The 27,377-nt window shown below is 61.6% G+C and overlaps 1 protein-coding gene across 1 annotated transcript; it reads left to right on the top strand.

The window, feature by feature from the left end:
* The first annotated feature begins 295 nt into the window (after positions 1 to 295).
* SUPT5H (SPT5 homolog, DSIF elongation factor subunit) lies at positions 296 to 26,314 on the top strand. Its single transcript, XM_059872543.1, is given in 30 exon segments — positions 296 to 408; positions 962 to 1,076; positions 1,155 to 1,326; positions 1,410 to 1,475; positions 2,105 to 2,116; positions 2,207 to 2,276; positions 3,875 to 3,943; positions 4,217 to 4,282; positions 5,458 to 5,488; positions 6,070 to 6,138; positions 7,755 to 8,006; positions 8,629 to 8,718; positions 9,601 to 9,671; positions 9,769 to 9,874; positions 11,167 to 11,260; positions 11,666 to 11,802; positions 11,875 to 12,030; positions 14,170 to 14,316; positions 15,831 to 15,977; positions 17,674 to 17,799; positions 17,873 to 18,140; positions 18,257 to 18,359; positions 19,230 to 19,357; positions 20,536 to 20,641; positions 21,484 to 21,642; positions 22,540 to 22,668; positions 23,927 to 23,966; positions 24,510 to 24,716; positions 25,176 to 25,271; positions 25,844 to 26,314. Coding segments are annotated over 29 exon segments (3,336 nt in total). The 5' UTR covers positions 296 to 408; positions 962 to 1,001; the 3' UTR covers positions 25,988 to 26,314.
* The last annotated feature ends 1,063 nt before the right edge of the window (positions 26,315 to 27,377 follow it).

Below are 27,377 nucleotides of genomic sequence, written 5' to 3'. Positions count from 1 at the left end.
TTTTGTGGCACCAGCTCTTCGGCTTTTCTGTGCGTGACGTCACGGGGGGGGGAAGCGTGGGAAAGGGCCCAGGACGGGCGGGGATTCGCAATGACGTCACGCTCCGCGCGGGTGACGTCACACCGCCGCAAAAAAAAAAAAAAAAAAAAAAAAAGGCGAAAAAAACCCCGGCGCGTTTTGGGCCTCTCGCGCCGCCGTCCGAGGCCGCGAAGTCTCGCGTGAGGAAGGGCGGGAAGTCTCGCGAGAGCGAGGTCCGGAGCGACGCGGAGCGGCCGCGGGTCGGGACCGGGAACCGGGACCGGGAACCGGGACCGGGAACCGCGACAGGGCCCGCTGCGGGGCACGCGGGAGCGGCACCGGGAGCGACTCAGGCGCCGGCGGAGCCAGGCCCGGAGCGGAAGCCCGCGGGTGAGGGAGGGAGGCGGCGGCGGGAGCGCTCGGGCGGCACCGGAGCCCTCAGGACAGTCTGGGAGCCCTCAGGGGACCCTCAAAGCCCTCAGGGCACCCCCAGACCCCTCCGAGCCCCCCCCGGAGCCCTCAGGGCCCTTAGAGCCCCTCCCCGATCTCTCAGGGCAGCCCTGGAACCCTCAGGGTACCCCCAGACCCCTCAGAGCCCTGAGGGCATCCACAGACCGCCTCAGAGCCCCCCAGAGCCCTCAGAGCCCCCTCAGGAGCCCCCTCAGGACCCCCCTCAGACCCTCCTTGACCCCTCAGGAGCCCCCTCAGACCCTCCTTGACCCCTCAGAACCCCCTCAGAACCCTCAGAGCGGCCTCACCCCCCTGAGGACACTCCTTGACCCCTCAGAACCCCCGAAATCCCTCAGCCCCCCTTCAGGACCCCCTTCAGACCCTCCTTGGCCCCTCAGGATCCCCCTCACACACTCCTTGACCCCTCAGGACCCCTCAGATCCCCCCAGGACCCCCCTCAGACCCTCCTTGACCCCCCAGGACCCCCCCCCAGACCCCCCAGGACCCCCCTCAGCCCCCCAGGACCCCCGGCCATGTCGGACAGCGAGGACAGCAACTTCTCCGAGGAGGAGAGCGAGCGCAGCAGCGACGAGGGCGACGACAACGAGGTGAGGCCGAAGGCTCGGGGGGGTCTGGGGGGATTTGGGGGGATCTGGGGGTCCCTGACCGCCCCCCACCCCCCCCAGCCCGAGGAGCAGCGCGGGGGGGGCAGCGGCAAGGAGGAGCCCGAGGAGGAGGAGGAGGAGGAGGAGGAAGAGGAGGAGGAGGAGGAGTACGATGAGGAGGAGGAGGAGGAAGAAGATGACGACAGGCCGGCCAAGAAGCCGCGGCACGGGGGGTTCATCCTGGACGAGGCTGGTGAGGGGCTCGGGGGGCTTGGGGAGGGGTCTGGGGGGGGCCTGGGGGTCCTCCATGCCGCTGACCCCCCCTGCCCTGCCCAGATGTGGATGATGAGTACGAGGATGAAGATCAGTGGGAGGACGGGGCCGAGGACATCCTGGAGAAAGGTGAGCCTGGGGGGGAGGGGCTGCACACCCACCTGGGGGCTGCGGGGAGGGGGGAGCCCTGCATGGGCGTGCCTGCTGTGCTGCCCCCTCCCCAAATCCCCTGAGCCCCTCTTCCCTGCCCCAAATCTTCCTTGTCTTGCCCAAACCTGCCCTTCCCCGCCCCAAATCTGCCCTTTCCTGCCCCAAACCTGCCCTGCCCAAATCTGCCCTTTCCTGCCCCAAAACTCTTTTTCTTTAAATCCCCGTTTTCCCCCCAAATCTCCTTTTTTCCCCAAACCCCCCCTTCCCCAAAACCCCTTTTTTCCCCCAAACCCCATTTTCCTTAAATCCGCTGTTCTCCCAAATCCCTTTTTCCCTAAACCCCCATTTTTTCCCCCAAACCCCCCTTTCCCCAATCCCTTTATCCCCAAACCCCTTTTCCCCCCCAAACCCCCATTTTCCCCCCAACCCCCCTCTCCCCCCATTCCCGGGGGTCCCTCTCCCCGCCCCTCCCCCTCCATCTCATCGCTCTCGCCTGGGTTTTTTCCGTTGCTTTTTTTTTTTGTTATTTTCCCCAAACCCCGATTTCCCCACCCCGGTTTTGCTGTTGATTTGCTCCATCCTCCACCGTCACCTCCTCCCCGGGGCAGAGGAGATCGAAGGTAAGAGCCCCCCTCCCCAATCCCCGGGGCCGAGCCCCCCCCGAGCCCCCCGAGCCCCCCGCCCACCTTCCTCTGCCTCCTCTTCCTCAGCCTCCAACATCGACAACGTGGTGCTGGACGAGGATCGCTCGGGGGCGCGGCGCCTGCAGAACCTCTGGAGGTGACCCCGGCCCCCTGTGTTCCCCCTGCCTCCTTCTCCCTCGTGTCCCTCCATTTTCCCTCATTTTATGCAGTTTTCCTTTCATTTCCCCCTTTTTTCCCTGATTTCCCCACTTTTTTTCTCATTTTTTTTGCCATTTATCCCTCATTTCCCCCCCTTTTTCTCAGATTTTCCTCCATTTTTTCTCATTTCCCCTCTTTTCCCTGATTTTTTCCCATTTTCCTTCGTTTCCTCTCTTTTTCTCTCATTTCTCCTCTTTTTCCCTCATTTCCCCCTTTTTTCCCTGATTTCCCCCCTTTTTCTCTCATTTCCTTGCCGTTTATCCCTCATTTCCCCCCCTTTTCTCTGATTTTTTTCCCTCTTCCCCTCATTTCCCCCCCTTTTCTCTGATTTCCCTCCATTTTCTCTCATTTCCCCTATTTTCCCTGATTTTTTTCCCATTTTCCTTCATTTCCTCTCTTTTTCCTTCATTTCCCCCCATTTTCCTGAGTTTTTTTGCCCATTCCCTGATTTTTTGCCGGTTTTCCCTCATTTCCCCCATTTTCCTACGTTTTTCCCGTTTCTGGTTGATTTCCCCCCGTTTTTTCCCCCGTTTTTTCCCATTTCTGGTCGATTTCCCCCCCGTTTCCCCGTTTGCACCCCGTTTTTCCTCATTTTTCCCGTTTTTCCTGATTCCAGCTGATTTCCCCCTGTTTTTTCCCATTTTCCCCGTTTCTCCTGATTTCGGCTGATCTCTCCCTGTGTTTTCCCCCTTTTTTCCCATTTCTGGCTGATTCCCCCCCCGTTTTTCCCGGTTTTCCCCCATTTTTCCTGTTTCCAGCTGATCTCCCCCTGTTTTCCCCCGTTTTTCCCGTTTTTCCCGTTTCTGGCTGATTTCCCCCCGTTTTTACCCCCGTTTTTCCCGTTTCTGGCTGGTTTCCCCCGTTTTTCCCCCATTTTTCCCGTTTTTCCCCGTTTCTGGCTGATCTGGCCCCGTTTTTTTCCCCCGTTTTTCCCGTTTCCAGCTGATCTCCCCCGTTTTTTTCCCCCGTTTTTCCCCTTTCTGGCTGATTTCCCCTCGTTTTTCCCCCGTTTTTCCCGTTTCTGGCTGATTTCCCCCCGTTTTTCCCGTTTCTGGCTGATTTCCCCCCGTTTTTCCCGTTTCTGGCTGATTTCCCCCCGTTTTTCCCGTTTCTGGTTGATTTCCCCCGTTTTTCCCGTTTTTCCCGTTTCCAGCTGATCTGGCCCCGTTTTTCCCCCGTTTTTCCCGTTTCTGGCTGGTTTCCCCTGTTTTCCCCCCATTTTTTCCCGTTTTTCCTGTTTCTGGCTGATCTGGCCCCGTTTTTCCCCCCCCCGTTTCCTTCCCCGTTCTTCTGGCTGATTTCCCCCCGTTTTTCCCATTTCTGGCTGATCTGGCCCCGTTTTCCCCCCGTTTTTCCCGTTTCTGGCTGATTTCCCCCCGTTTTTCCCGTTTTTCCCGTTTCTGGCTGATTTCCCCCCGTTTTTCCCGTTTTTCCCGTTTCTGGCTGATTTCCCCCCATTTTTTCCCGTTTTTCCCGTTTCTGGCTGATCTGGCCCCATTTTTCCCGTTTCCGGCTGATCTGGCCCCGTTTCCGCAGGGACCAGCGCGAGGAGGAGCTGGGCGAGTACTACATGAAGAAATACGCCAAGTCCTCCGTGGGCGAGACGTGAGTGACCTCTGACCCCGAGTGACCCCCAGTGACCCCGAGTGACCCTGAGTGACCCCGAGTGACCCCTGACCCCTGAGTGACCCTGACTGACCGCTGAGTGACCCTGACTGACCCCTGAGTGACCCTGAGTGACCACTGACTTTAAGTGACCACGAGTGACTCCTGGGTGCCCCCTGAGTGACCCCTGACCCCCGGGTGACCCCCGGGTGACCCCCGGGTGACCGCAGCTGTCCCTCCCCCCGATTTTGGGCCGTTTCCCCGTTTCCGCAGAGTTTACGGCGGCTCGGACGAGCTCTCGGATGACATCACCCAGCAGCAGCTGCTGCCCGGCGTCAAGTGAGCTTTGGGGCCAGAAACGGGGATTTTGGGGCAGGGCTGGGGGAGTTTGGGGCAGGTTTGGGGTGAAAAATGGGGATTTTGGGGCAGGGCTGGGGGAGCAGGGAAATTGGGGCAGAGTTGGGGGAGTTTGGGTCAGGTTTGGGGCCAGAAACGGGGATTTTGGGGCAGGGCTGGGGGAGTTTAGGGCAGGTTTGGGGCCAGAAACGGGGATTTTGGGGCAGGGCTGGGGGAGTTTAGGGCAGGTTTGGGGTGAAAAACGGGGATTTTGGGGCAGGGCTGGGGGAGTGGGGAATTGGGTCAGGTTTGGGGAGTTTGGGGCAGGTTTGGGGCCAGAAACGGGGATTTTGGGGCAGGGCTGGGGGGACGGGGAATTGGGGCAGAGTTGGGGAGTTTGGGTCAGGTTTGGGGTGAAAAACGGGGATTTTGGGGCAGGGCTGGGGGTGTGGGCAATTGGGGCAGGTTTGGGGGAGTTTGGGTCAGGTTTGGGGTGAAAAACGGGGATTTTGGGGCAGGGCTGGGGGGAAGGGGAAATTGGGGCAGAGTTGGGGGAGTTTGGGTCAGGTTTGGGGCCAGAAACGGGGATTTTGGGGCAGGGCTGGGGGAGTTTGGGTCAGGTTTGGGGTGAAAAATGGGGATTTTGGGGCAGGGCTGGGGGGACGGGGAATTGGGTCAGGTTTGGGTCAGGTTTGGGTCAGAATTGGGGAGTTTGGGTCAGGTTTGGGGAGTTTGGGTCAGGTTTGGATCAGGTTTGGGGAGTCTGGGTCAGAATTGGGGAGTTTGGGTCAGAATTGGGGAGTTTGGGTCAGAATTGGGGAGTTTGGGTCAGGTTTGGGGAGTTTGGGTCAGAATTGGGGAGCTTGGGTCAGGTTTGGGGAGTTTGGGTCAGGTTTGGGTCAGGTTTGGGTCAGGTTTGGGGAGTTTGGGTCAGGTTTGGGTCAGGTTTGGGGCAGAGTTGGGGAGTTTGGGTCAGGTTTGGGAGTTTGGCTCAGGTTTGGGGAGTCTGGGTCAGGTTTGGGTCAGGTTTGGGGAGTTTGGGTCAGGTTTGGGGAGTTTGGGTCAGGTTTGGGGAGTTTGGGTCAGGTTTGGGTCAGGTTTGGGTCAGGTTTGGGGAGTTTGGGTCAGGTTTGGGGAGTCTGGCTCAGCATTGAGGGATGATTTTTGTTGCCCCCCAGGGACCCCAATCTCTGGACTGTCAAGTGCAAGGTGGGTGTTGGGGGGACCTGGACTCCCAAACCTGCGGGGTTTGTGCCCAAAACGCCCCCTGAGCCCCGCCCTGCTGGCTTTGCCTAAATCCTGCTGGTTTGAGCCCAAATCCTGCTGGTTTGCCCAAATTCTTCTGTTCTGAACCCAAATTCTGCTGCTCTGAGCCCAAACCCTGCTGTTTTGCCCAAATCCTGCTGTTCTGACCCCAAACCCCGCTGTTTTACCCAAACCCCGCTGTTTTACCCAAACCCCGCTGTTTTGCCCAAACTCTGCTGTTTTGCCCAAACTCTGCTGTTCTGACCCCAAACCCCACCGTTTTACCCAAACCCCGCTGTTTTACCCAAATCTCACTGTTTTACCCAAACCGTGCTGTTTTACCCAAACTCTGCTGTTCTGACCCCAAACTCTGCTGTTTTACCGAAACTCTGCTGTTTTACCCCAAACCCTGCTGTTTTGCCCAAACCCTGCTGTTTTACCCAAACCCTGCTGTTCTGACCCCAAACCCCGCTGTTTTGCCCAAACTCTGCTGTTCTGAGCCCAAACCTCACCGTTTTGCCCAAACCCTGCTGTTCTGAGCCCAGATCGGGGAGGAGCGCGCCACCGCCATCGCCCTCATGCGCAAATTCATCGCCTACCAGTACACGGAGACGGTGGGGACTGGGGGAACTGGGAGGGACTGGGAGGGACTGGGGGAACTGGGGGGGACTGGGGGGGACTGGGGGGAACTGGGAATGGACTGGGGGAACTGGGGGGGACTGGGGGGGACTGGGGGAACTGGGAGGGACTGGGGGGGACTGGGGGGGACTGGGAGGGACTGGGAGGGACTGGGAATGGACTGGGAGGGACTGGGGGGACTGGGGGGAACTGGGGGGGACTGGGGGGGGACTGGGGGGGACTGGGGGGGACTGGGGGGGACTGGGGGGGGACTTCGGGGACTGGAGGGACTGGGAGGGACTGGGAGGGACTGGGGGAACTGGGGGGGACTGGGGGGACTGGGAGGGAAACTGGGAGGAACTGGGAGGAGTGGGGGGGAATGGGGGGGGACTGGGATAAACTGGGAGCACTGGGGGGGACTGGGGGGGACTGGGAGGAGTGGGAGGGACTGGGGGGAGTGGGGACGCACCTGTGCGTAGGGCCAGTGGGGTCACACCTGTACAGGGGATCACTGGGGTCACACCTGTACACGGGGACATCAGGGCTGTGCTCAGTGTCACAGTGACGTCACAGTGACGTCACAGCAGTGTCCCCGTGTGTCCCCAGCCCCTGCAGATCAAGTCGGTGGTGGCCCCCGAGCACGTGCGCGGGTACCTGTACAGGGGGTCACTGGGGTCACACCTGTACACACCTGTACACGGGGACACCGGGGCTGTGCTGGGCTGTTCCGGGGCTGTCCCCAGTGTCACAGTGATGTCCCCGTGTGTCCCCAGCCCCTGCAGATCAAGTTGGTGGTGGCCCCCGAGCACGGTGCGCGGGTACCTGTACAGGGGTCATTGGGGTCACACCTGTGCACACCTGTACACGGGGACATCAGGGCTGTGCTCAGTGTCACAGTGACGTCACAGTGATGTCACAGCGGCGTCCCCGTGTGTCCCCAGCCCCTGCAGATCAAGTCAGTGGTGGCCCCCGAGCACGTGCGCGGGTACCTGTACAGGGGTCACACCTGTGCACACCTGTACACGGGGACAGCGGGGCTGTGCTGGGCTGTTCCGGGGCTGTCCCCAGTGTCACAGTGATGTCACAGTGATGTCCCCGTGTGTCCCCAGCCCCTGCAGATCAAGTCGGTGGTGGCCCCCGAGCACGTGCGCGGGTACCTGTACGGGGGTCACACCTGTGCACACCTGTGCACACCTGTACACGGGGACACCGGGGCTGTTTTCAGTGTCACAGTGACGTCACAGTGACGTCACACCGGTGTCCTCGTGTGTCCCCAGCCGCTGCAGATCAAGTCGGTGGTGGCCCCCGAGCACGTGCGCGGGTACCTGTACAGGGGGTCACTGGGGTCACACCTGTACACACCTGTACACGGGGACACCGGGGCTGTGCTCAGTGTCACAGTGACGTCACAGTGATGTCCCCGTGTGTCCCCAGCCGCTGCAGATCAAGTCGGTGGTGGCCCCCGAGCACGTGCGCGGGTACCTGTACAGGGGTCACACCTGTGCACACCTGTACACACCTGTACACGGGGACAGCGGGGCTGTGCTGGGCTGTTCCGGGGCTGTCCCCAGTGTCACAGTGATGTCACAGTGATGTCCCCGTGTGTCCCCAGCCGCTGCAGATCAAGTCGGTGGTGGCCCCCGAGCACGTGCGCGGGTACCTGTACGTCGAGGCCTACAAGCAGACGCACGTCAAGCAGGCCATCGAGGGCGTGGGCAACCTGCGCCTGGGCTACTGGAACCAGCAGATGGTGCCCATCAAGGAGATGACCGACGTGCTCAAGGTGGTCAAGGAGGTGACCAACCTCAAACCCAAGGCCTGGGTGCGCCTCAAGAGGGGCATCTACAAGGATGACATCGCCCAGGTGAGGGGGGCGCACCTGGGGGGCATCTGGGGGGCAGGAGAGACACCTGGGGGGCAGGGGACACACCTGGGGGAGAGGGGACACACCTGGGGGGCAGGGGACACACCTGGGGGGCAGGGGATGCACCTGGGGGGGCAGGAGAGACACCTGGGGGGCAGGGGACACACCTGGGGGGCAGGGGACACACCTGGGGGGGCAGGAGAGACACCTGGGGGGGCAGGGGACGCACCTGGGGGGGCAGGAGAGACACCTGGGGGGGGCAGGGGACACACCTGGGGGGGCAGGAGAGACACCTGGGGGGCAGGGGATGCACCTGGGGGGCAGGGGATGCACCTGGGGGGACAGGAGAGACACCTGGGGAGCAGGGGACACACCTGGGGGGGCAGGAGAGACACCTGGGGGGCAGGGGACACACCTGGGGGAGAGGGGACGCACCTGGAGGACACCTGGGAGGGGAGGGGACACACCTGGGGGGGGCAGGAGAGACACCTGGGGGGGGCAGGAGAGACACCTGGGAGACAGGGGACACACCTGGGGGAGAGGGGACACACCTGGGGGACACCTGGGAGGGGAGGGGACGCAGCGGGGCGGGCGGGGCTCACCTGAGCGGGGCCGTGCCCAGGTGGATTACGTGGAGCCCAGCCAGAACCAGATCTCCCTGAAGATGATCCCCAGGATCGACTTCGACCGCATCAAGGCCCGGATGAGCCTGGTGAGGGGGAGGGGGGGGATCCCGGGGGCTGGGGGTCCCCGGGCCGGTCCCAGCTCAGCAGATCCCTGGGCAGATCCCTGGGCAGATCCTGGGTCAGTGGATCCCAGCTCAGCGGATCCCTGGGCAGATCCCTGGGCAGATCCTGGGTCAGTGGATCCCAGCTCAGTGTCTCTCAGGTCCCCTCTCGGATCCCAGCTCAGCGGATCCCTGGGCAGATCCCTGGGTAGATCCTGGGTCAGATTTCCTGGTCAGATCCCAGCTCAGTGGATCCCAAATCAGATCCTTGATTAGAGCCCAGCTCAGCAGATCCCAGCTCAGCGGATCCCAGAACAGATCCCTGGGTAGATCCTGGGTCAGTGGATCCCAGCTCAGTGGATCCCTGGGCAGATCCCGGGTCAGATTTCCTGGTCAGATCCCAGCTTAGTGGATCCCTGGGCAGATCCCCAGGCAAATCCCAGGGCAGATCCCAGCTCAGCGGATCCCTGGGTAGATCCCTGGGTAGATCCTGGGTCAGATTTCCTGGTCAGATCCCAGCTCAGTGGATCCCCAATCAGATCCTTGATTAGATCCTGGGTCAGTGGATCCCAGCTCAGTGGATCCTAGATCCCCTCTCAGCCGATCCCAGCTCAGTGGATCCCAGCTCCCCTCTGAGCCAATCCCAGATCCCCTCTCGGTGGATCCCAGATACCAAATCCCCTCTCAGATCCCCCCTCACCAGATGCCCCCTCTCAGATCCCCTCTCAGCCGATCCCAGACCCCCTCTCAGATCCCAGATCCCCTCCCAGATCCCCTCCCAGATCCCAGATCCCCTCTCAGACCCCCTCCCAGACCCCAGACCCCCTCCCAGACCCCAGACCCCCTCTCAGACCCCTCCCCCCACAGAAGGACTGGTTCGCCAAGCGCAAGAAGTTCAAGCGCCCGCCCCAGCGCCTCTTCGACGCCGAGAAGATCCGGTAGGGCCGGGCCCGAGGGGCACCCCGGGACCCCCGAGACCCCCCGGGACCCCCCAGTGACCCCGGGACCCCCCGGGACCCCCCGGTGCCCCCGCAGCTCCCTGGGCGGGGACGTGGCCTCCGACGGCGACTTCCTGATCTTCGAGGGCAACCGCTACAGCCGCAAGGGCTTCCTCTTCAAGAGCTTCGCCATGTCGGCCGTGGTGAGCCCAAAACCTGCCAAATCCCACCCAAAATGTGCCCAAATCCCACCCAAATCCCACCCAAAATCTGCCCAAATCCCACCCAAATCCCACCCAAAATGGGCTTCCTCTTCAAGAGCTTCGCCATGTCGGCCGTGGTGAGCCCAAAATCTGCCAAATCCCACCCAAAATCTGCCCAAATCCCACCCAAAATGGGCTTCCTCTTCAAGAGCTTCGCCATGTCGGCCGTGGTGAGCCCAAAATCTGCCAAATCCCACCCAAAATCTGCCCAAATCCCACCCAAAATGGGCTTCCTCTTCAAGAGCTTCGCCATGTCGGCCGTGGTGAGCCCAAAATCTGCCTAATCCCACCCAAAATCTGCCAAATCCCACCCAAAATGGGCTTCCTCTTCAAGAGCTTCGCCATGTCGGCCGTGGTGAGCCCAAAATCTGCCTAATCCCACCCAAAACCCACCCAAATCCCACCCAAAATGGGCTTCCTCTTCAAGAGCTTCGCCATGTCGGCCGTGGTGAGCCCAAAATCTGCCCAAATCCCACCCAAAATGTGCCCAAATCCCACCCAAAATGGGCTTCCTCTTCAAGAGCTTCGCCATGTCGGCCGTGGTGAGCCCAAAATCTGCCAAATCCCACCCAAAATGTGCCCAAATCCCACCCAAATCCCACCCAAAATGTGCCCAAATCCCACCCAAATCCCACCCAAAATCTGCCCAAATCCCACCCAAATCCCACCCAAAATGGGCTTCCTCTTCAAGAGCTTCGCCATGTCGGCCGTGGTGAGCCCAAACCTGCCTAATCCCACCCAAAATCTGCCCAAATCCCACCCAAAATCTGCCCAAATCCCACCCAAAATCTGCCCTAATCCCACCCAAAATCTGCCAAATCCCACCCAAAATCTGCCAAATCCCACCCAAAATGGGCTTCCCCTTCAAGAGCTTCGCCATGTCGGCCGTGGTGAGCCTAAAACCGCCCAAATCCCACCCAAAATGTGCCCAAATCCCACCCAAATCTGCCCAAATCCCACCCAAAATCTGCCTAATCCCGCCCAAAATGGGCTTCCTGTTCAAGAGCTTCGCCATGTCGGCCGTGGTGAGCCCAAAACCACCCAAAATTTGCCTGTTCTGACCCAAAATGGGTCTGTTACAGACCAAACCGTGGGATTTTGCCCCAGACCGTGGGGTTTTCGGGATTTTGCCCAAAATGGTGGGATTTCACCCCAAAACCATGGGGTTTCACCCCAAACCATGGGGTTTTTGGGGTTTTTCCCAAAACCACGGCGTTTCACCCCAAACCCAGATCACCGAGGGCGTCAAGCCCACCCTGTCCGAGCTGGAGAAGTTCGAGGACCAACCCGAGGGCATCGACCTGGAGGTGGTGACCGAGAGCACAGGTGGGGCTGGGGGGGATCTGCCCCGCTCCCAGCCCGGAATTCACCCAAAACGGGCGGAATTCACCCCAAAACGGGCGGAATTCAGCCCAAAACGGCCGGAATTCACCCCAAAACGGCCGGAATTCGCCCCAAAACGGGCGGGATTCACCCCAAAACGGGCGGAATTCACCCCAAAACGGGCGGAATTCGCCCCAAAACGGGCGGAATTCACCCAAAACGGGCGGAATTCACCCAAAACGGCCAGGATTCACCCAAAACAGCCGGAATTCACCCAAAACGGGCGGAATTCACCCCAAAACGGGCGGAATTCACCCAAAACGGGCGGAATTCACCCAAAACGGCCAGGATTCACCCAAAACAGCCGGAATTCACCCAAAACGGGCGGAATTCACCCCAAACCCGCAGGGAAGGAGCGCGAGCACAACTTCCAGCCCGGCGACAACGTGGAGGTGTGCGAGGGCGAGCTGATCAACCTGCAGGGCAAGATCCTCAGCGTGGACGGCAACAAGATCACCATCATGCCCAAGCACGAGGACCTGAAGGTGGGCGGGGCCCAGAGGGACCCGCTGGGGGCGGATTTTGGGGCGGAAAACCGGAATTTTGGGGTTTGGCAGGACATGCTGGAGTTCCCGGCGCAGGAGCTGCGCAAGTACTTCCGGATGGGCGACCACGTCAAGGTGATCGCCGGGCGCTTCGAGGGGGACACCGGGCTCATCGTCAGGGTGGAGGAGAACTTCGTCATCCTCTTCTCCGACCTGACCATGCACGAGGTGAAAAACGGGGTGAAAAACGGAGAAAATGGGAAAAAACAGGAAAAAACGGGGAAAAACAGCAAAAAACGGGGAAAACCAGCAAAAAATGGGGGAAAACGGGGGAAAAATGGGGTAAAATGAGGGGAGATGGAGGGTGGAGGAGAACTTCGTCATCCTCTTCTCCGACCTGACCATGCACGAGGTGAAAAACGGGGCGAAAAACCGGGAAAATGGGAAAAAACGGCAAATAACGGGGAAAAACAGCAAAAAACGGGGAAAAACTGCAAAAAAGGGGGAAATACGGGGGGAAAATGGGGTAAAATGAGGGGAGATGGAGGGTGGAGGAGGACTTTGTGATCCTGATCTTGGACCTGACCATGCACGAGGTGAAAAACGGGGCGAGAAACCGGGAAAATGGGAAAAAACGGCACAAAACAGGGAAAAACCAGCAAAAAACGGGGGAAAATGGGGGAAAATGGGGGAAAAATGGGGTAAAATGAGGGGAGATGGAGGGTGGAGGAGAACTTTGTGATCCTGTTCTCAGACCTGACCATGCACGAGGTGAAAAATGGGGTGAAAAACCGGGAAAATGGGAAAAAACGGCAAAAAACGGGGAAAAACAGCAAAAAATGGGGGAAAACGGTGAAAAATGGGGGAAAACGGTGAAAAATGGGGGGAAATGAGGGGAAAATGAGGGGAGATGGAGGGTGGAGGAGGACTTCGTCATCCTCTTCTCCGACCTGACCATGCACGAGGTGGGAACGGGGCGAAAAACCGGGAAAATGGGAAAAAACGGCAAAAAACTGGGAAAAATGGGAAAAAACAGGGAAAAACAGCAAAAAACGGGGGGAAAATGGGGGAAAAATGGGGTAAAATGAGGGGAAAATGAGGGGAGATGGAGGGTGGAGGAGAACTTTGTGATCCTGTTCTCAGACCTGACCATGCACGAGGTGAAAAATGGGGCGAAAAACCGGGAAAATGGGAAAAAACGGCAAAAAACGGGGAAAAACTGCAAAAAACGGGGGAAAACTGCAAAAAAGGGGGAAAACAGGGGAAAAATGGGGTAAAATGAGGGGAGATGGAGGGTGGAGGAGAACTTTGTGATCCTGTTCTCAGACCTGACCATGCACGAGGTGAAAAACGGGGCGAAAAACGGGGAAAATGGGAAAAAACGGCAAAAAACGGGGAAAAACTGCAAAAAACGGGGGAAAACTGCAAAAAAGGGGGAAAACAGGGGAAAAATGGGGTAAAATGAGGGGAGATGGAGGGTGGAGGAGAACTTTGTGATCCTGATCTCGGACCTGACCATGCACGAGGTGAAAAACGGGGTGAAAAACCGGGAAAATGGGAAAAAACGGCAAAAAACGGGGAAAACAGCAAAAAACAGGGGAAAAACAGCAAAAAATGGGGGAAAACGGTGAAAAATGGGGTAAAGTGAGGGGAAAATGAGGGGAGATGGAGGGTGGAGGAGAACTTTGTGATCCTGATCTCGGACCTGACCATGCACGAGGTGAAAAACGGGGCGAAAAACCGGGAAAATGGGAAAAAACGGCAAAAAACGGGGAAAACCAGCAAAAAACGGGGGAAAAACAGCAAAAAACGTGGTGAAAATGGGGGAAAAACGGGGGGAAATGGGGTAAAATGAGGGGAGATGGAGGATGGAGGAGAACTTTGTGATCCTGCTCTACGACCTGACCATGCACAAGGTGGGAACGGGCCGAAAAACGGGGAAAACGGGAAAAACAGGGAAAAATGGGGAAAAACAATGAAAATCATGAAAGAAAACAGTGAAAAATGGGAAAAAATGGGGTAAAACGAGGGGAGATGGAGGGTGGAGGAGAACTTTGTGATCCTGATCTCGGACCTGACCATGCACCAGGTGAAAAATGGGGAAAAAATAGAAGAAATGGGGAAAAGCCTGCAAAACCTGGGGGGAAATGGGAAAAACCCAGGAAATGCCCAGAAAAAATGGGGAGACGAAGGAAATTTGGGAAAACCTGGGAAAAACTTGTGGACAAATAGGAAAAGGTGGGGAAAACGGAGAAGAAATGGGGAAGGTCTGGGAGAGAGGCCTGCGAGCTGGGCGAGGGGGTTTTGGGGTGAAAGCGGGCGGTTTTGGGGCCGTCCCAGCCCACTTGTCCCCGATTGCTGCCCCAGCTGAAGGTGCTGCCCCGGGACCTGCAGCTCTGCTCCGAGACGGCCTCGGGGGTGGACGTGGGGGGGCAGCACGAGTGGGGGGAGCTGGTGCAGCTGGACCCCCAGACCGTGGGGGTCATCGTGCGCCTGGAGCGGGAGACCTTCCAGGTGAGACCCCCGGAACGCCCCCCAAATCCCCCACAGATCCCCCCGGAAATCTCCCACAAAACCCCCCAAATCCCGCCCAAAATCCCCCAAAAGTGTCCCACAAAAAACCCCAAAATCTCACCCAAAATCCCCCAAAAATGTCCCACAAAAACCCCCAAAATCCCGCCCAAAATCCCCCAAAACATGTCCTGCAAATCCCCACAAATTCCCCTAAAAATCTCCCACAAAAACCCCCAAAATCCCCCCCAAAATCCCCCAAAAATGTCCCACAAAAACCCCCAAAATCCCGCCCAAAATCCCCCAAAAATGTCCCACAAAAAACCCCAAAATCCTGCCCAAAATCCCCTAAAATCCCGCCCAAAATCCCCCAAAAATGTCCCACAAAAAACCCCAAAATCCTGCCCAAAATCCCCCAAAACATGTCCTGCAAATCCCCACAAAATCCCCCCAAAAATGTCCCACAAAAACCCCCAAAATCCTGCCCAAAATCCCCTAAAATCCCGCCCAAAATCCCCCAAAACATCTCCCACAAAACCCCCCAAAATCCCACCCAAAATCCCCTAAAAAATGTCTCACAAAAAACCTCAAAATCCCGCCCAAAATCCTCCAAAACATGTCCTGCAAAACCCCCCAAAATCCCGCCCAAAATCCCCCAGAAATGTCCCACAAAACCCCCCAAAATCCTGCCCAAAATCCCCTAAAATCCCGCCCAAAATCCTCCAAAACATGTCCTGCAAAACCCCCCAAAATCTCACCCAAAATCCCCCAAAAATGTCCCACAAAAAACCCCAAAATCCCGCCCAAAATCCCCCAAAAATGTCCCACAAAAGTCCCCAAAATCCCCCCAAAAATCTCCCACAAAATCCTGGCCAAACCACCCCAAAAATCTCCCACAAAGCCCCCCAAATCCCGCCCAAAATCCCCCAAAAAATCTCCCCCAAAAATTTAGCACCCCCACCCCAGGCATTGAACGTGTACAGCAAGGTGGTCACCAGGTGTCCCCCAGGTGTGTCCCCAGGTGTGTCCCCAGGTGTCCCCAAGTGTGCCCAGGTGTGTCCCCAGGTGTCCCCAGGTGTGTCCCCAGATGTCCCCAGATGTGTCCCCAGGTACCCCAGGTGTCCCCAGGTGTCCCCAGGTACCTCAGGTGTCCCCAGGTGTGTCCCCAGGTGTGTCCCCAGGTGTCCCCAGATGTGTCCCCAGGTACCCCAGGTGTACCCCAGGTGTCCCCAGGTGCTGAACATGTACAGCACAGTGGTGACAGTGCGCCACCAGGTACCCCAGGTGTCCCCAGGTGTGTCCCCAGGTGTCCCCAGGTGTCCCCAGATGTGTCCCCAGGTGTGTCCCCAGGTGTCCCCAGGTGTGTCCCCAGGTACCCCAGGTGTGCCCAGGTGTGTCCCCAGGTACCCCAGGTGTCCCCAGATGTGTCCCCAGGTGTCCCCAGGTGTGTCCCCAGGTACCCCAGGTGTCCCCAGGTGTGTCCCCAGGTGTGCCCAGGTGTGTCCCCGTCCCCGCAGGTGCTGAACATGTACGGCAAGGTGGTGACGGTGCGCCACCAGGCGGTCACCAGGAAGAAGGACAATCGCTTCGCCGTGGCGCTGGACTCGGAGCAGAACAACATCCACGTCAAGGACATCGTCAAAGTCATCGACGGCCCGCACTCCGTGGGTCTGGGGGCTCCCGGGGGTCTGGGGGGTCTGGGGTACACCTGGGATACACCTGGGGGGGTCTGGGGTACACCTGGGGGGGTTTGGGGAGCAGAACAACATCCACGTCAAGGACATCGTCAAAGTCATCGACGGCCCCCACTCCGTGGGTCTGGGGGCTCCCGGGGGTCCGGGGGGTCTGGGGTACACCTGGGGGGTCCTGGGGTACACCTGGGATACACCTGGGGGGTCTGGGGTACACCTGGGGGGTCCTGGGGTACACCTGGGATACACCTGGGGGGGTCTGGGGTACACCTGGGGGGGTTTGGGGAGCAGAACAACATCCACGTCAAGGACATCGTCAAAGTCATCGACGGCCCCCACTCCGTGGGTCTGGGGGCTCCCGGGGGTCTGGGGGTCCTGGGATACACCTGGGGTACACCTGGGGGGTTTGGGGTACACCTGGGGGGGTTTGGGGAGCAGAACAACATCCACGTCAAGGACATCGTCAAAGTCATCAACGGCCCCCACTCCGTGGGTCTGGGGGCTCCCGGGGGTCTGGGGGTCCTGGGATACACCTGGGGTACACCTGGGATACACCTGGGGGGTCTGGGGTACACCTGGGGGGGTTTGGGGAGCAGAACAACATCCACGTCAAGGACATCGTCAAAGTCATCAACGGCCCCCACTCCGTGGGTCTGGGGGCTCCCGGGGGTCTGGGGGTCCTGGGATACACCTGGGGGGGGTCTGGGGTACACCTGGGGGGGGTTTGGGGTACACCTGGGGGGGTCTGGGGAGCAGAACAACATCCACGTCAAGGACATCGTCAAAGTCATCGACGGCCCGCACTCCGTGGGTCTGGGGGCTCCCGGGGGTCTGGGGGGGTCTGGGGCATCCTCAGGATTTTCAGGGTGGGGGTCTCATGCAGTAATTTGGGGGTCTCACCAGTTAATTTGGGGGGGGTCTCACCGTTAATTGGGGGGGTCTCACCGTTAATTGGGGGGGTCTCACCGTTAATTGGGGGGGTCTCACTGTTAATTGGGGGGGTCTCACCGTTAATTTGGGGGGGCTCTCACCATTAATTTGGGGGGGTCTCACTGTTAATTTGGGGCTCTCACCGTTAATTTGGGGGTCTCACCGTTAATTGGAGGGGGTCTCACCGTTAATTTGGGGCTCTCACCATTAATTTGGGGGGGTCTCACCGTTAATTGGGGGGTCTCACTGTTAATTTGGGGCTCTCACTGTTAATTGGGGGGGTCTCACCGTTAATTGGGGGGCTCTCACCGTTAATTGGGGGGGGTCTCACCGTTAGTTGGGGGGGGGTCTCACCGTTAATTGGGGGGGGTCTCACCGTTAATTGGGGGGGGTCTCACTGTTAATTTGGGGCTCTCACTGTTAATTGGGGGGGTCTCACCGTTAATTGGGGGGCTCTCACCGTTAATTGGGGGGGGTCTCACCGTTAGTTGGGGGGGGGTCTCACCGTTAATTGGGGGGGGTCTCACCGTTAATTGGGGGCTCTCACCGTTAATTGGGGGGGCTCTCACCATTAATTTGTGGGGGTCTCACCGTTATTTTGGGGGTCTCACCGTTAATTGGGGGGGCTCTCACCATTAATTGGGGGGGGTCTCACCGTTAATTGGGGGGGGTCTCACCGTTAATTTGGGGCTCTCACCGCTAATTGGGGGGGGTCTCACCCCGCGCCCCCTCCCCGCAGGGCCGCGAGGGCGAGATCCGCCACCTGTTCCGCGGCTTCGCCTTCCTGCACTGCAAGAAGCTGGTGGAGAACGGCGGCATGTTCGTCTGCAAGACGCGGCACCTGGTCCTGGCGGGGGGCTCCAAGGTCGGACCCCTCCCCAGCCCCCTCCCCGTTTTGCCCCGTTTTCCCCCCATTCCAACCCCCCTTTGCCCCCCAGCCTCGGGACGTCACCAACTTCGCCATGTGCGGCTTCACGCCCATGTCCCCCCGCATCAGCAGCCCCATGCACCCCAGCGGGGGCCGGTGAGTGATCTGGGGGGGGTCCCGGGGGTCTCGGGGACCCTCGGGGACCCCGCTGAGCCCCCCGTGCCCCCCCCCAGGGCAGAGGGGCGGGTTTGGGGCCGGGGGGCTCAGCCGGGGCCGCGGCCGGCGCGACAACGACCTGATCGGGCAGACGGTGCGCATCTCCCAGGGGCCCTACAAAGGTGGGTGCGAGCCTGGGACCCCCCCCCGACCCCCGAAACCCGCTCGGGGGGCTCCCCAAACCCCCCCGAGCCCCCCCAAACCCCCCCAAACCCCCCGAGCCCCCCCTCCTCCCCAGGCTACATCGGCGTGGTGAAGGACGCCACCGAGTCGACGGCGCGCGTGGAGCTGCACTCGACGTGCCAGACCATCTCAGTGGACAGGCAGAGACTGACCACCGTGTGAGTGTCACCCTGGGGACACCCTGGGGACATCCCTGGGGAGGGACAGACCTGGGGACACCCCTGGGATAGAGCTGGGGACACCCCCGGGGACAGGGACACCCCCGGGATAGTGCCAGACCATCTCAGTAGACAGGCAGAGACTGACCACCGTGTGAGTGTCACCCTGGGGACACCCTGGGGACACCCTGGGGACACCTTGGGGACACCCCCGGGCAGGGACAGACCTGGGGACACCCCCGGGATAGAGCTGGGGACACCCCTGGGACAGTGCCAGACCATCTCAGTGGACAGGCAGAGACTGACCACCGTGTGAGTGTCACCCTGGGGACACCCTGGGGACACCTTGGGGACACCTCTGGGGCTGGGGACACCCCTGGGATAGAGCTGGGGACACCCCCGGGGACAGGGACACCCCCGGGACAGTGCCAGACCATCTCGGTGGACAGGCAGAGACTGACCACCGTGTGAGTGTCACCCTGGGGACACCCTGGGGACACCTTGGGGACACCTTGGGGACACTCCTGGGGCTGGGGGTGACCCCTAAGGGGGTCTCTGGCACCCCCAAGAGGGTCCTGGAGCCCCTCCCTGTCTGGGACCCCCCAGGAGGGGTCCCTGTCCCCCTGTGTGACCCCCCTGTGTGACCCCCCCCCATGTCCCCCTGTGTGACCCCCCCCCCATGTCCCTCTGTGTGACCCCCCCCCCATGTCCCCCCTGTGTGACCCCCCGTGACCCCCGAGTGACCCCCCTGAGTGACCCCCCCCATGTCCCCCTGTGTGACCCCCCCCCATGTCCCCCTGTGTGACCCCCCCCCATGTCCCCCCTGTGTGACCCCCCGTGACCCCCCAAGTGACCGGGCTGTCCCCGCAGGGGGTCCCGGCGCCCCGGGGGTCTCACCTCGGCCTACGGGAGGACCCCCATGTACGGCTCGCAGACCCCCATGTACGGCTCGGGGTCCCGCACGCCCATGTACGGCTCACAGACCCCCCTGCACGACGGTGAGTGGGGACACTGGGGACACTGCTGGGGACACTGGGGACAGCTGGGGACAGTGGGGACACTGCTGGGGACACTGCTGGGGGCATTGGGGACAGCCCATGTACGGCTCACAGACCCCCCTGCACGACGGTGAGTGGGGACACTGGGGACACTGGGGACAGTGGGGACACTGCTGGGGACACTGGGGACAGCTGGGGACACTGCTGGGGGCACTGGGGACACTGGGGACACTGCTGGGGGCACTGGGGACAGCTGGGGACACTGCTGGGGACAGCCCGTGTACGGCTCACAGACCCCCCTGCACGACGGTGAGTGGGGACACTGGGGACACTGGGGACACTGGGGACAGTGGGGACACTGCTGGGGGCATTGCGGACACTGCTGGGGACACTGGGGACACTGGGGACAGCCCGTGTACGGCTCACAGACCCCCCTGCACGACGGTGAGTGGGGACACTGGGGACACTGCTGGGGACAGCTGGGGACACTGCTGGGGGCACTGGGGGACAGCTGGGGACAGTGGGGACAGCCCATGTACGGCTCACAGACCCCCCTGCACGACGGTGAGTGGGGACACTGGGGACACTGCTGGGGACAGTGGGGACAGCTGGGGGCACTGGGGACACTGGGGACAGTGCTGGGGACACTGGGGACACTGCTGGGGGCACTGGGGACACTGCTGGGGACACTGGGGACAGCCCGTGTACGGCTCACAGACCCCCCTGCACGACGGTGAGTGGGGACACTGGGGACAGCTGGGGACACTGGGGACAGTGGGGACACTGCTGGGGACACTGGGGACAGTGGGGACAGCCCATGTACGGCTCACAGACCCCCCTGCACGACGGTGAGTGGGGACACTGGGGACACTGGGGACACTGGGGACAGTGCTGGGGACAATTCCAGGGCAGTTTGGGGACAGTTCGGGGACATTTGGGGACATTCTGGGGCAGTTTGGTCGGGGGTCCCTCAAGAGGGCTCTGGGGACAGTTGGGGGGCCCTCGGGGGGGGTGTGACAGCCATCTCGGGGGGTGACAGCCATCTCGGGGGTCCCTCGGGGGTCCCTCGGGGGTGACAGCCATCTCGGGGGTCCCTCGGGGGTCCCTCGGGGGTGACAGCCATCTCGGGGGTCCCTCGGGGGTCCCGGGGAGGTGACAGCCATCTCGGGGGTCCCCAGGGAGCCGCACCCCCCACTACGGCTCGCAGACCCCCCTGCACGACGGGAGCAGGACCCCGGCCCAGAGCGGGGCCTGGGACCCCAACAACCCCAACACACCCTCCAGGTGAGACCCCCACCCAAAATAACCCCAACACGCCCTCCAGGTGAGACCCCCACCACCCAAAGTAACCCCCCAGGTGAGACCCCCCCCCAAAATAACCCCCCAGGTGAGACCCCCACCCAAAGTAACCCCCCAGGTGAGACCCCCACCCAAAATAACCCCAACACGCCCTCCAGGTGAGACCCCCACCCAAAGCAACCCCAACACGCCCTCCAGGTGAGACCCCCACCCAAAATAACCCCAACACGCCCTCCAGGTGAGACCCCCACCCAAAATAACCCCCCAGGTGAGACCCCCACCCAAAGTAACCCCAACACGCCCCCCAGGTGAGACCCCTCCCCAAAAAACCTCCCCCTTTGCAGACCCCCTCCCCAAACTTCCTCCTTTGGGACCCTCCCTCAGTTTGGGGACCCCTCCCCAAATCCCCCCAATTCGGGGGTCTCTGTCTCTTTGGGTGGGCTGGGTGCCATTTTCGAGGACCCTTCCCCAATTCCCCCCCAATTCGGGGGTCTCTCTCTCTCTGGGGCTGGGTTCCCGTTTTCGGGGCCCCCTCCCCAATTCCCCCCATCTCTCTCTGTGGGGCTGGGTTCCCGTTTTTGGGGCCCCCTCCCCAATTCCCCCCCAATTCGGGGGTCCCTCTCTGTGGGGCTGGGTTCCCGTTTTCGGGGCCCCCTCCCCAGTTCCCCCCCAATTCGGGGGTCTCTCTCTCTCTCTGTGGGGCTGGGTTCCCGTTTTCGGGGCCCCCTCCCCAATTCCCCCCCAATTCGGGGGTCTCTCTCTCTCTCTGTGGGGCTGGGTTCCCGTTTTCGGGGCCCCCTCCCCCAGTTCCCCCTCCCCTCCCCCAGGGCGGACGAGGATTTCGAGTACGGCTTCGAGGACGAGCCCACCCCCTCCCCCCAGGGCTACGGGGGCACCCCCAACCCGCAGACCCCGGGGTACCCCGACCCCGCCTCCCCCCAAGTCAGCCAGCCCTACAACCCCCAGACCCCCGGCACGCCCGCCATGTGAGTGGGGACCCCTCATCCCCCCAAATCCCCCCAAAATCCTCCCCAAAATCCTCCTCAAATTCGCCCAAATTCACCCCAAAAATCCTCCCCAAAATCCCCCCAAAAATCCTCCCCAAATCCCCCCCAAATCCCCCCAAAATCCTCCCCAAATCCTCCCCAAAAATCCTCCTCAAATCCCCCAAAATCCTCCTCAAATTCACCCCAAAAATCCTCCCAAAATCCCCCAAATTCCCCCAAATCCCCCCAAAAATCCTCCCCAAAATCCCCCAAAATCCTCCCCAAAATCCCCCCAAAATCCTCCCAAAATCCTCCCCAAATTCACCCCAAATTCCCCCAAAAATCCTCCCCAAATTCCCCCAAATCCCCCAAAATTCCTCCTCAAATCCACCTAAAATCCTCCCCAAAATCCCCCCAAAATCCTCCCCAAATCTCCCAAAAAATCCTCCCAAATTCACCCCAAAAATCCTCCCCAAAATCCCCCCAAAATCCTCCCCAAATCCCCCCAAAATCCTCCCCAAATTCCCCTGAAATCCCCCCCAAAATCCTCCCCAAATCCCCCCAAAAATCCTCCCCAAATTCCCCCTAAATCCCCTAAAAATCCCCTGAAATCCCCCCTGAAATCTCCCTCAAATCCCCCCAAAATCCCCCCAAATTCCCCCCCAAAATCTCCCCCAAATCCCCCCAAATCCCCCCAAATTCCCCCCCAAATTCCTCCCCAAATTGCCCCGAATTCGCCCCAAAATCCCCCAAAACCTGCAGGGTGGAAGGGGGAGGGGCTGAATGGTCCTGGGGTCCCCAAAATGGGGGGTGGGGGGGGGTTGGGGACCCCTGGGAAGGGGGAAACAACTCCTGGGGGCCCCAGGTGTGCCCTGACCTGCGGCCTCACCTGTGCAGGTACAACACGGAGCAGTTCTCGCCCTACGCCGTCCCCTCCCCCCAGGGCTCCTACCAGCCCAGCCCCTCCCCCCAGAGCTACCACCAGGTGGCCCCGAGCCCGGTGGGCTACCAGAACACGCACTCGCCCGGCCCAGCTACCACCCCACCCCCTCACCTATGGCCTACCAGGTAACCACAGCTCACCTGAACTCACCTGAACTCACCTGAACTCACCTGAGCCACCCCAAACCCCCCTGAGCCCCCCAACCCTGCCCCAACCCCCCCATGGCTACCAGAACACGCACTCGCCGGCCAGCTACCACCCCACCCCCTCACCCATGGCCTACCAGGTAACCAGAGCTCACCTGAGCTCACCTGAACTCACCTGAGCCCCCCAAACCTACCCCAAACCTGCCCCAACCCCCCCATGGCTACCAGAACACGCACTCGCTGGCCAGCTACCACCCCACCCCCTCACCTATGGCCTACCAGGTAACCAGAGCTCACCTGAACTCACCTGAGCTCACCTGAGCTCACCTGAACCACCCTGTAACCCCCAAACCCCCCTGAGCCCCCCAGCCCTGCCCCAACCCCCCCTGGGCTACCAGAACACGCACTCGCCGGCCAGCTACCACCCCACCCCCTCACCCATGGCCTACCAGGTAACCTGAGCTCACCTGAGCTCACCTGAGCTCACCTGAACCACCCTGTAACCCCCAAACCCCCCTGAGCCCCCCAAACCTGCCCCAACCCTGCCCCAACCCCCCATGGCTACCAGAACACGCACTCGCCGGCCAGCTACCACCCCACGCCCTCACCTATGGCCTACCAGGTAACCAGAGCTCACTCACCTGAGCTCACCTGAGCTCACCTGAGCCACCCCAAACCCCCCTGAGCCCCCCAAACCTGCCCCAACCCTGCCCCAACCCCCCCCCATGGCTACCAGAACACGCACTCGCCGGCCAGCTACCACCCCACCCCCTCACCCATGGCCTACCAGGTAACCCTGAACTCACCTGAGCTCACCTGAGCTCACCTGAGCCACCCCAAACCCCCCTGAGCCCCCCAAACCTGCCCCAACCCCCCCTGGGCTACCAGAACACGCACTCGCCGGCCAGCTACCACCCCACCCCCTCACCCATGGCCTACCAGGTAACCACAGCTCACCTGAGCTCACCTGAGCTCACCTGAGGCCCCCAAACCTACCCCAACCCTGCCCCCAACCCCCCCTGGGCTCCCAGAACACGCACTCGCCGGCCACCTACCACCCCACCCCCTCACCCATGGCCTACCAGGTAACCTGAGCTCACCTGAGCTCACCTGAGCTCACCTGAGCCACCCCAAACCCCCCTGAGCCCCCCAAACCTGCCCCAAACCCCCCTGGCTACCAGAACACGCACTCGCCGGCCAGCTACCACCCCACCCCCTCACCCATGGCCTACCAGGTAACCACAGCTCACCTGAGCTCACCTGAGCTCACCTGAGCCACCCTGTAACCCCCAAACCCCCCTGAGCCCCCCAGCCCTGCCCCAACCCTGCCCCAACCCCCCCTGGGCTACCAGAACACGCACTCGCCGGCCAGCTACCACCCCACCCCCTCACCCATGGCCTACCAGGTAACCAGAGCTCACCTGAGCTCACCTGAACTCACCTGAGCTCACCTGAGCCACCCTGTAACCCCCAAACCCCCCTGAGCCCCCCTGACACCCCCCACCCCCTTGTAGCCCCCCTTTAATCCCCCCCAAACCCCCAGCCCCCTTGTAGGCCCCCAACCCCCCTGAGCCCCCCTGACACCCCCACCCCCTTGTAGCCCCCCCAAACCCCCTTTAATCCCCCCAAATCCCCCCAACCCCCCCTGTAGCCCCCCTGACACCCCCCCAAAACCCCCTCAAACCCCCCTGTTGTAGCCCCCCTTCAATCCCCCCAATCCCCCTTCAATCCCCCCACCCCCCCCCTGAGCCCCCCTGAGCCCCTCTCTCGCCCCCCAGGCCAGCCCCAGCCCCAGCCCGGTGGGTTACAGCCCCATGACCCCCGGAGCCCCCTCCCCGGGGGGCTACAACCCCCACACCCCCGGCTCGGGCATCGAGGCCGGCGCGGGCGGGGACTGGGTGACCACGGACATCCAGGTGAAGGTGAGGGACTCCTACCTGGACAGCGCCGCCGTGGGCCAGACCGGGGTCATCCGCAGCGTCACGGTACTGGGGAGGGGGTTGGGGGGTCTGGGGGGGTCACAGGGGGGTCTGGGGGGTCTGGGGGGGTCACAGGGGGGTCTGGGGGGGGGCTGGGGGGGCTGGGTGACCACGGACATCCAGGTGAAGGTGAGGGACTCCTACCTGGACAGCGCCGCCGTGGGCCAGACCGGGGTCATCCGCAGTGTCACGGTACTGGGGAGGGGGCTGGGGGGTCTGGGGAGGGGGCTGGGGGGGTCTGGGGGGGTCACAGGGGGGTCTGGGGGGGCTGGGTGACCACGGACATCCAGGTGAAGGTGAGGGACTCCTACCTGGACAGCGCCGCCGTGGGCCAGACCGGGGTCATCCGCAGCGTCACGGTACTGGGGAGGGGGCTTTGGGGGGGTCTGGGGGGGGGTCTGGGGGTGTTTGGGGGGTCACAGGGGGGGTCTGGGGGTCCCCAAGGCTGACCCCCCCCCATTTCAGGGCGGGATGTGCTCGGTGTACCTGAAGGACAGCGAGAAGGTGGTCAGCGTGTCCAGCGAGCACCTGGAGCCCGTCACGCCCACCAAGAGCAACAAGGTGGGACCCCCGAACACACCTGGCAGCCCTGAGCCCCCCCCCCCCGAACACACCTGGCAGCCCTGAGCCCCCCCCGACACACCTGGCAGCCCTGAGCCCCCCCCGACACACCTGGCAGCCCTGAGCCCCCCCAAACACACCTGGCAGCCCTGAGCCCCTCCCAAACACACCTGGCACCCCTGAATCCCCCCCTGAGCCCCCCCCCAAACACACCTGGCACCCCTGAGCCCCTCCCAAACACACCTGGCACCCCTGAGCCCTCCCAAACACACCTGGCAGCCCTGAGCCCTCCCAAACGCCCCCTCAAACCCCCCTGGGACCCCCGGAGCCCCCTGAGCCCCCCCAGAGCCCCCCAAATTCCCCCTGAGCCCCCCCAAACCCCCCCCAAACCCCCCCTGGGACCCCCCCCGGACCCCCCTGAGCCCCCCCAAAGCCCCCCAAATTCCCCTGAGCCCCCCCAAACCCCCCCCCAAACCCCCCCGGACCCCCCTGACCCCCCCAAAGCCCCCCAAATCCCCCCTGAGCCCCCCCAAACCCCCCCCGGACCCCCTGACCCCCCCCCGGTGCCCCAGGTGAAGGTGATCCTGGGCGAGGACCGCGAGGCCACCGGGATCCTGCTCAGCATCGACGGCGAGGACGGCATCGTGCGCATGGACCTGGAGGAGCAGCTCAAGATCCTCAACCTGCGCTTCCTGGGCAAGCTGCTCGAGGCCTGAGCCCCCCGCAGCCCCCAGACCCACACACACCCCTGACCCCTTTTTCCCACTTTTTTTCCCCATTTTTTTCCCTTTTTTTCCCATTTTCCCCCATTTTTTCCCCATTTTCCCCATTTTTTCCCCATTTTTCCCCATTTTTTTCCCATTTTTTCCCATTTTTTGAGCCTTTTTCCCATTTTTTTGAACCTTTTTCCCCCTTTTCTCCCCTTTTTTGCTCCTTTTTTGGCCTTTTTTTGCCCTTTTTTTGCCCCCTTTTTGCCCGTTTCTGCTCTCCCCTCGTTGCTGTTTCTGGTTTTTGGTGTTGAATAAAGAACTGGGGGCGCAGCAGGTTTTGGGTTTTGGGGCCACTTTGGGGGATTTGGGGCCACTTTGGGGGGATTTGGGGCTGGTTTGGGGGGATTTGGGGCTGGTTTGGGACCACTTTGGGGGATTTGGGGCTGGTTTGGGGGATTTGGGGGATTTGGGGGGATTTGGGGCTGGTTTGGGGCCACTTTGGGGGATTTGGGGCTGGTTTGGGGGATTTGGGGGATTTGGGGGGATTTGGGGCTGGTTTTGGGGGACGTTTTGGGGAAAGTTTGGGGGGATTTGGGGATGGTTTGGGGGGACGTTTTGAGGCCACTTTGGGGGATTTGCGGCTGGTTTTGGGTAAAACTTTGGGGCTACTTTGGGGGGATTTGGGGCCGGTTTCCAGGCCCATTTTGGGGGAAATTTGGGCCGGTTTGGGGGGGATTTGGGGCTGGTTTTGGGGCCACTTTGGGGGGATTTGGGGCTGGTTTGGGGGGATTTGGGGCTGGTTTGGGGGATTTGGGGCTGATTTGGGGCCAGTTTGGGGGGATTTGGGGCTGGTTTTGGGGCCGGTTTGGGGGGATTTGGGGCTTCTTGTGCGGCCCTTTTTGGGACTAGTTTCAGGGGATTTGGGGCTGATTTCGGTGTCCGTTTTGGGGACAGTTCCGCGGTTTTGGGGCCGCTCTCGGGGGTCGTGACGCCGCCATTGCCCCGGGCCCGGCTCCGCGCGTTCCCGCCTTCGCGCCCCTTCCGCCAGCGCTCGCTCTGATTGGCTGCCGCGCCTCTGGCCCCGCCTCCCGCACACCCCCATTGGCAGCACTCCGCGGCGCCATTGGCTAACCCCCCGGCCCCGCCCCTCTCCCTCGCCCCTCGCCTCTGATTGGCTCTCCCCCTGCGCACCGCGCGGCTCCCATTGGCCGCCGCTCCCGCGCCGGCGCTTTGCCGTACAGCAACATGGCGGCGTCCATGGCGGCCCGAGCGGCGGCCTGGGGGCTCCGGCGGGCCCGGGCCGCGACCCCCCGGGACCCCCGGGACCCCCGGGACCCCCACGCCGCCCCCCGGGCCCCGCCGCGCCCTGGGCGGCCCCGCCGCGGGCTCCGACACG

This window comes from Haemorhous mexicanus, chromosome 36, assembly GCF_027477595.1.
Source record: "Haemorhous mexicanus isolate bHaeMex1 chromosome 36, bHaeMex1.pri, whole genome shotgun sequence".
Classification (NCBI taxonomy): domain Eukaryota; kingdom Metazoa; phylum Chordata; class Aves; order Passeriformes; family Fringillidae; genus Haemorhous; species Haemorhous mexicanus.
The sequence above is the reverse complement of the archived record's forward strand: the minus strand, read 5'-3'. Positions and strand labels throughout refer to the sequence as shown.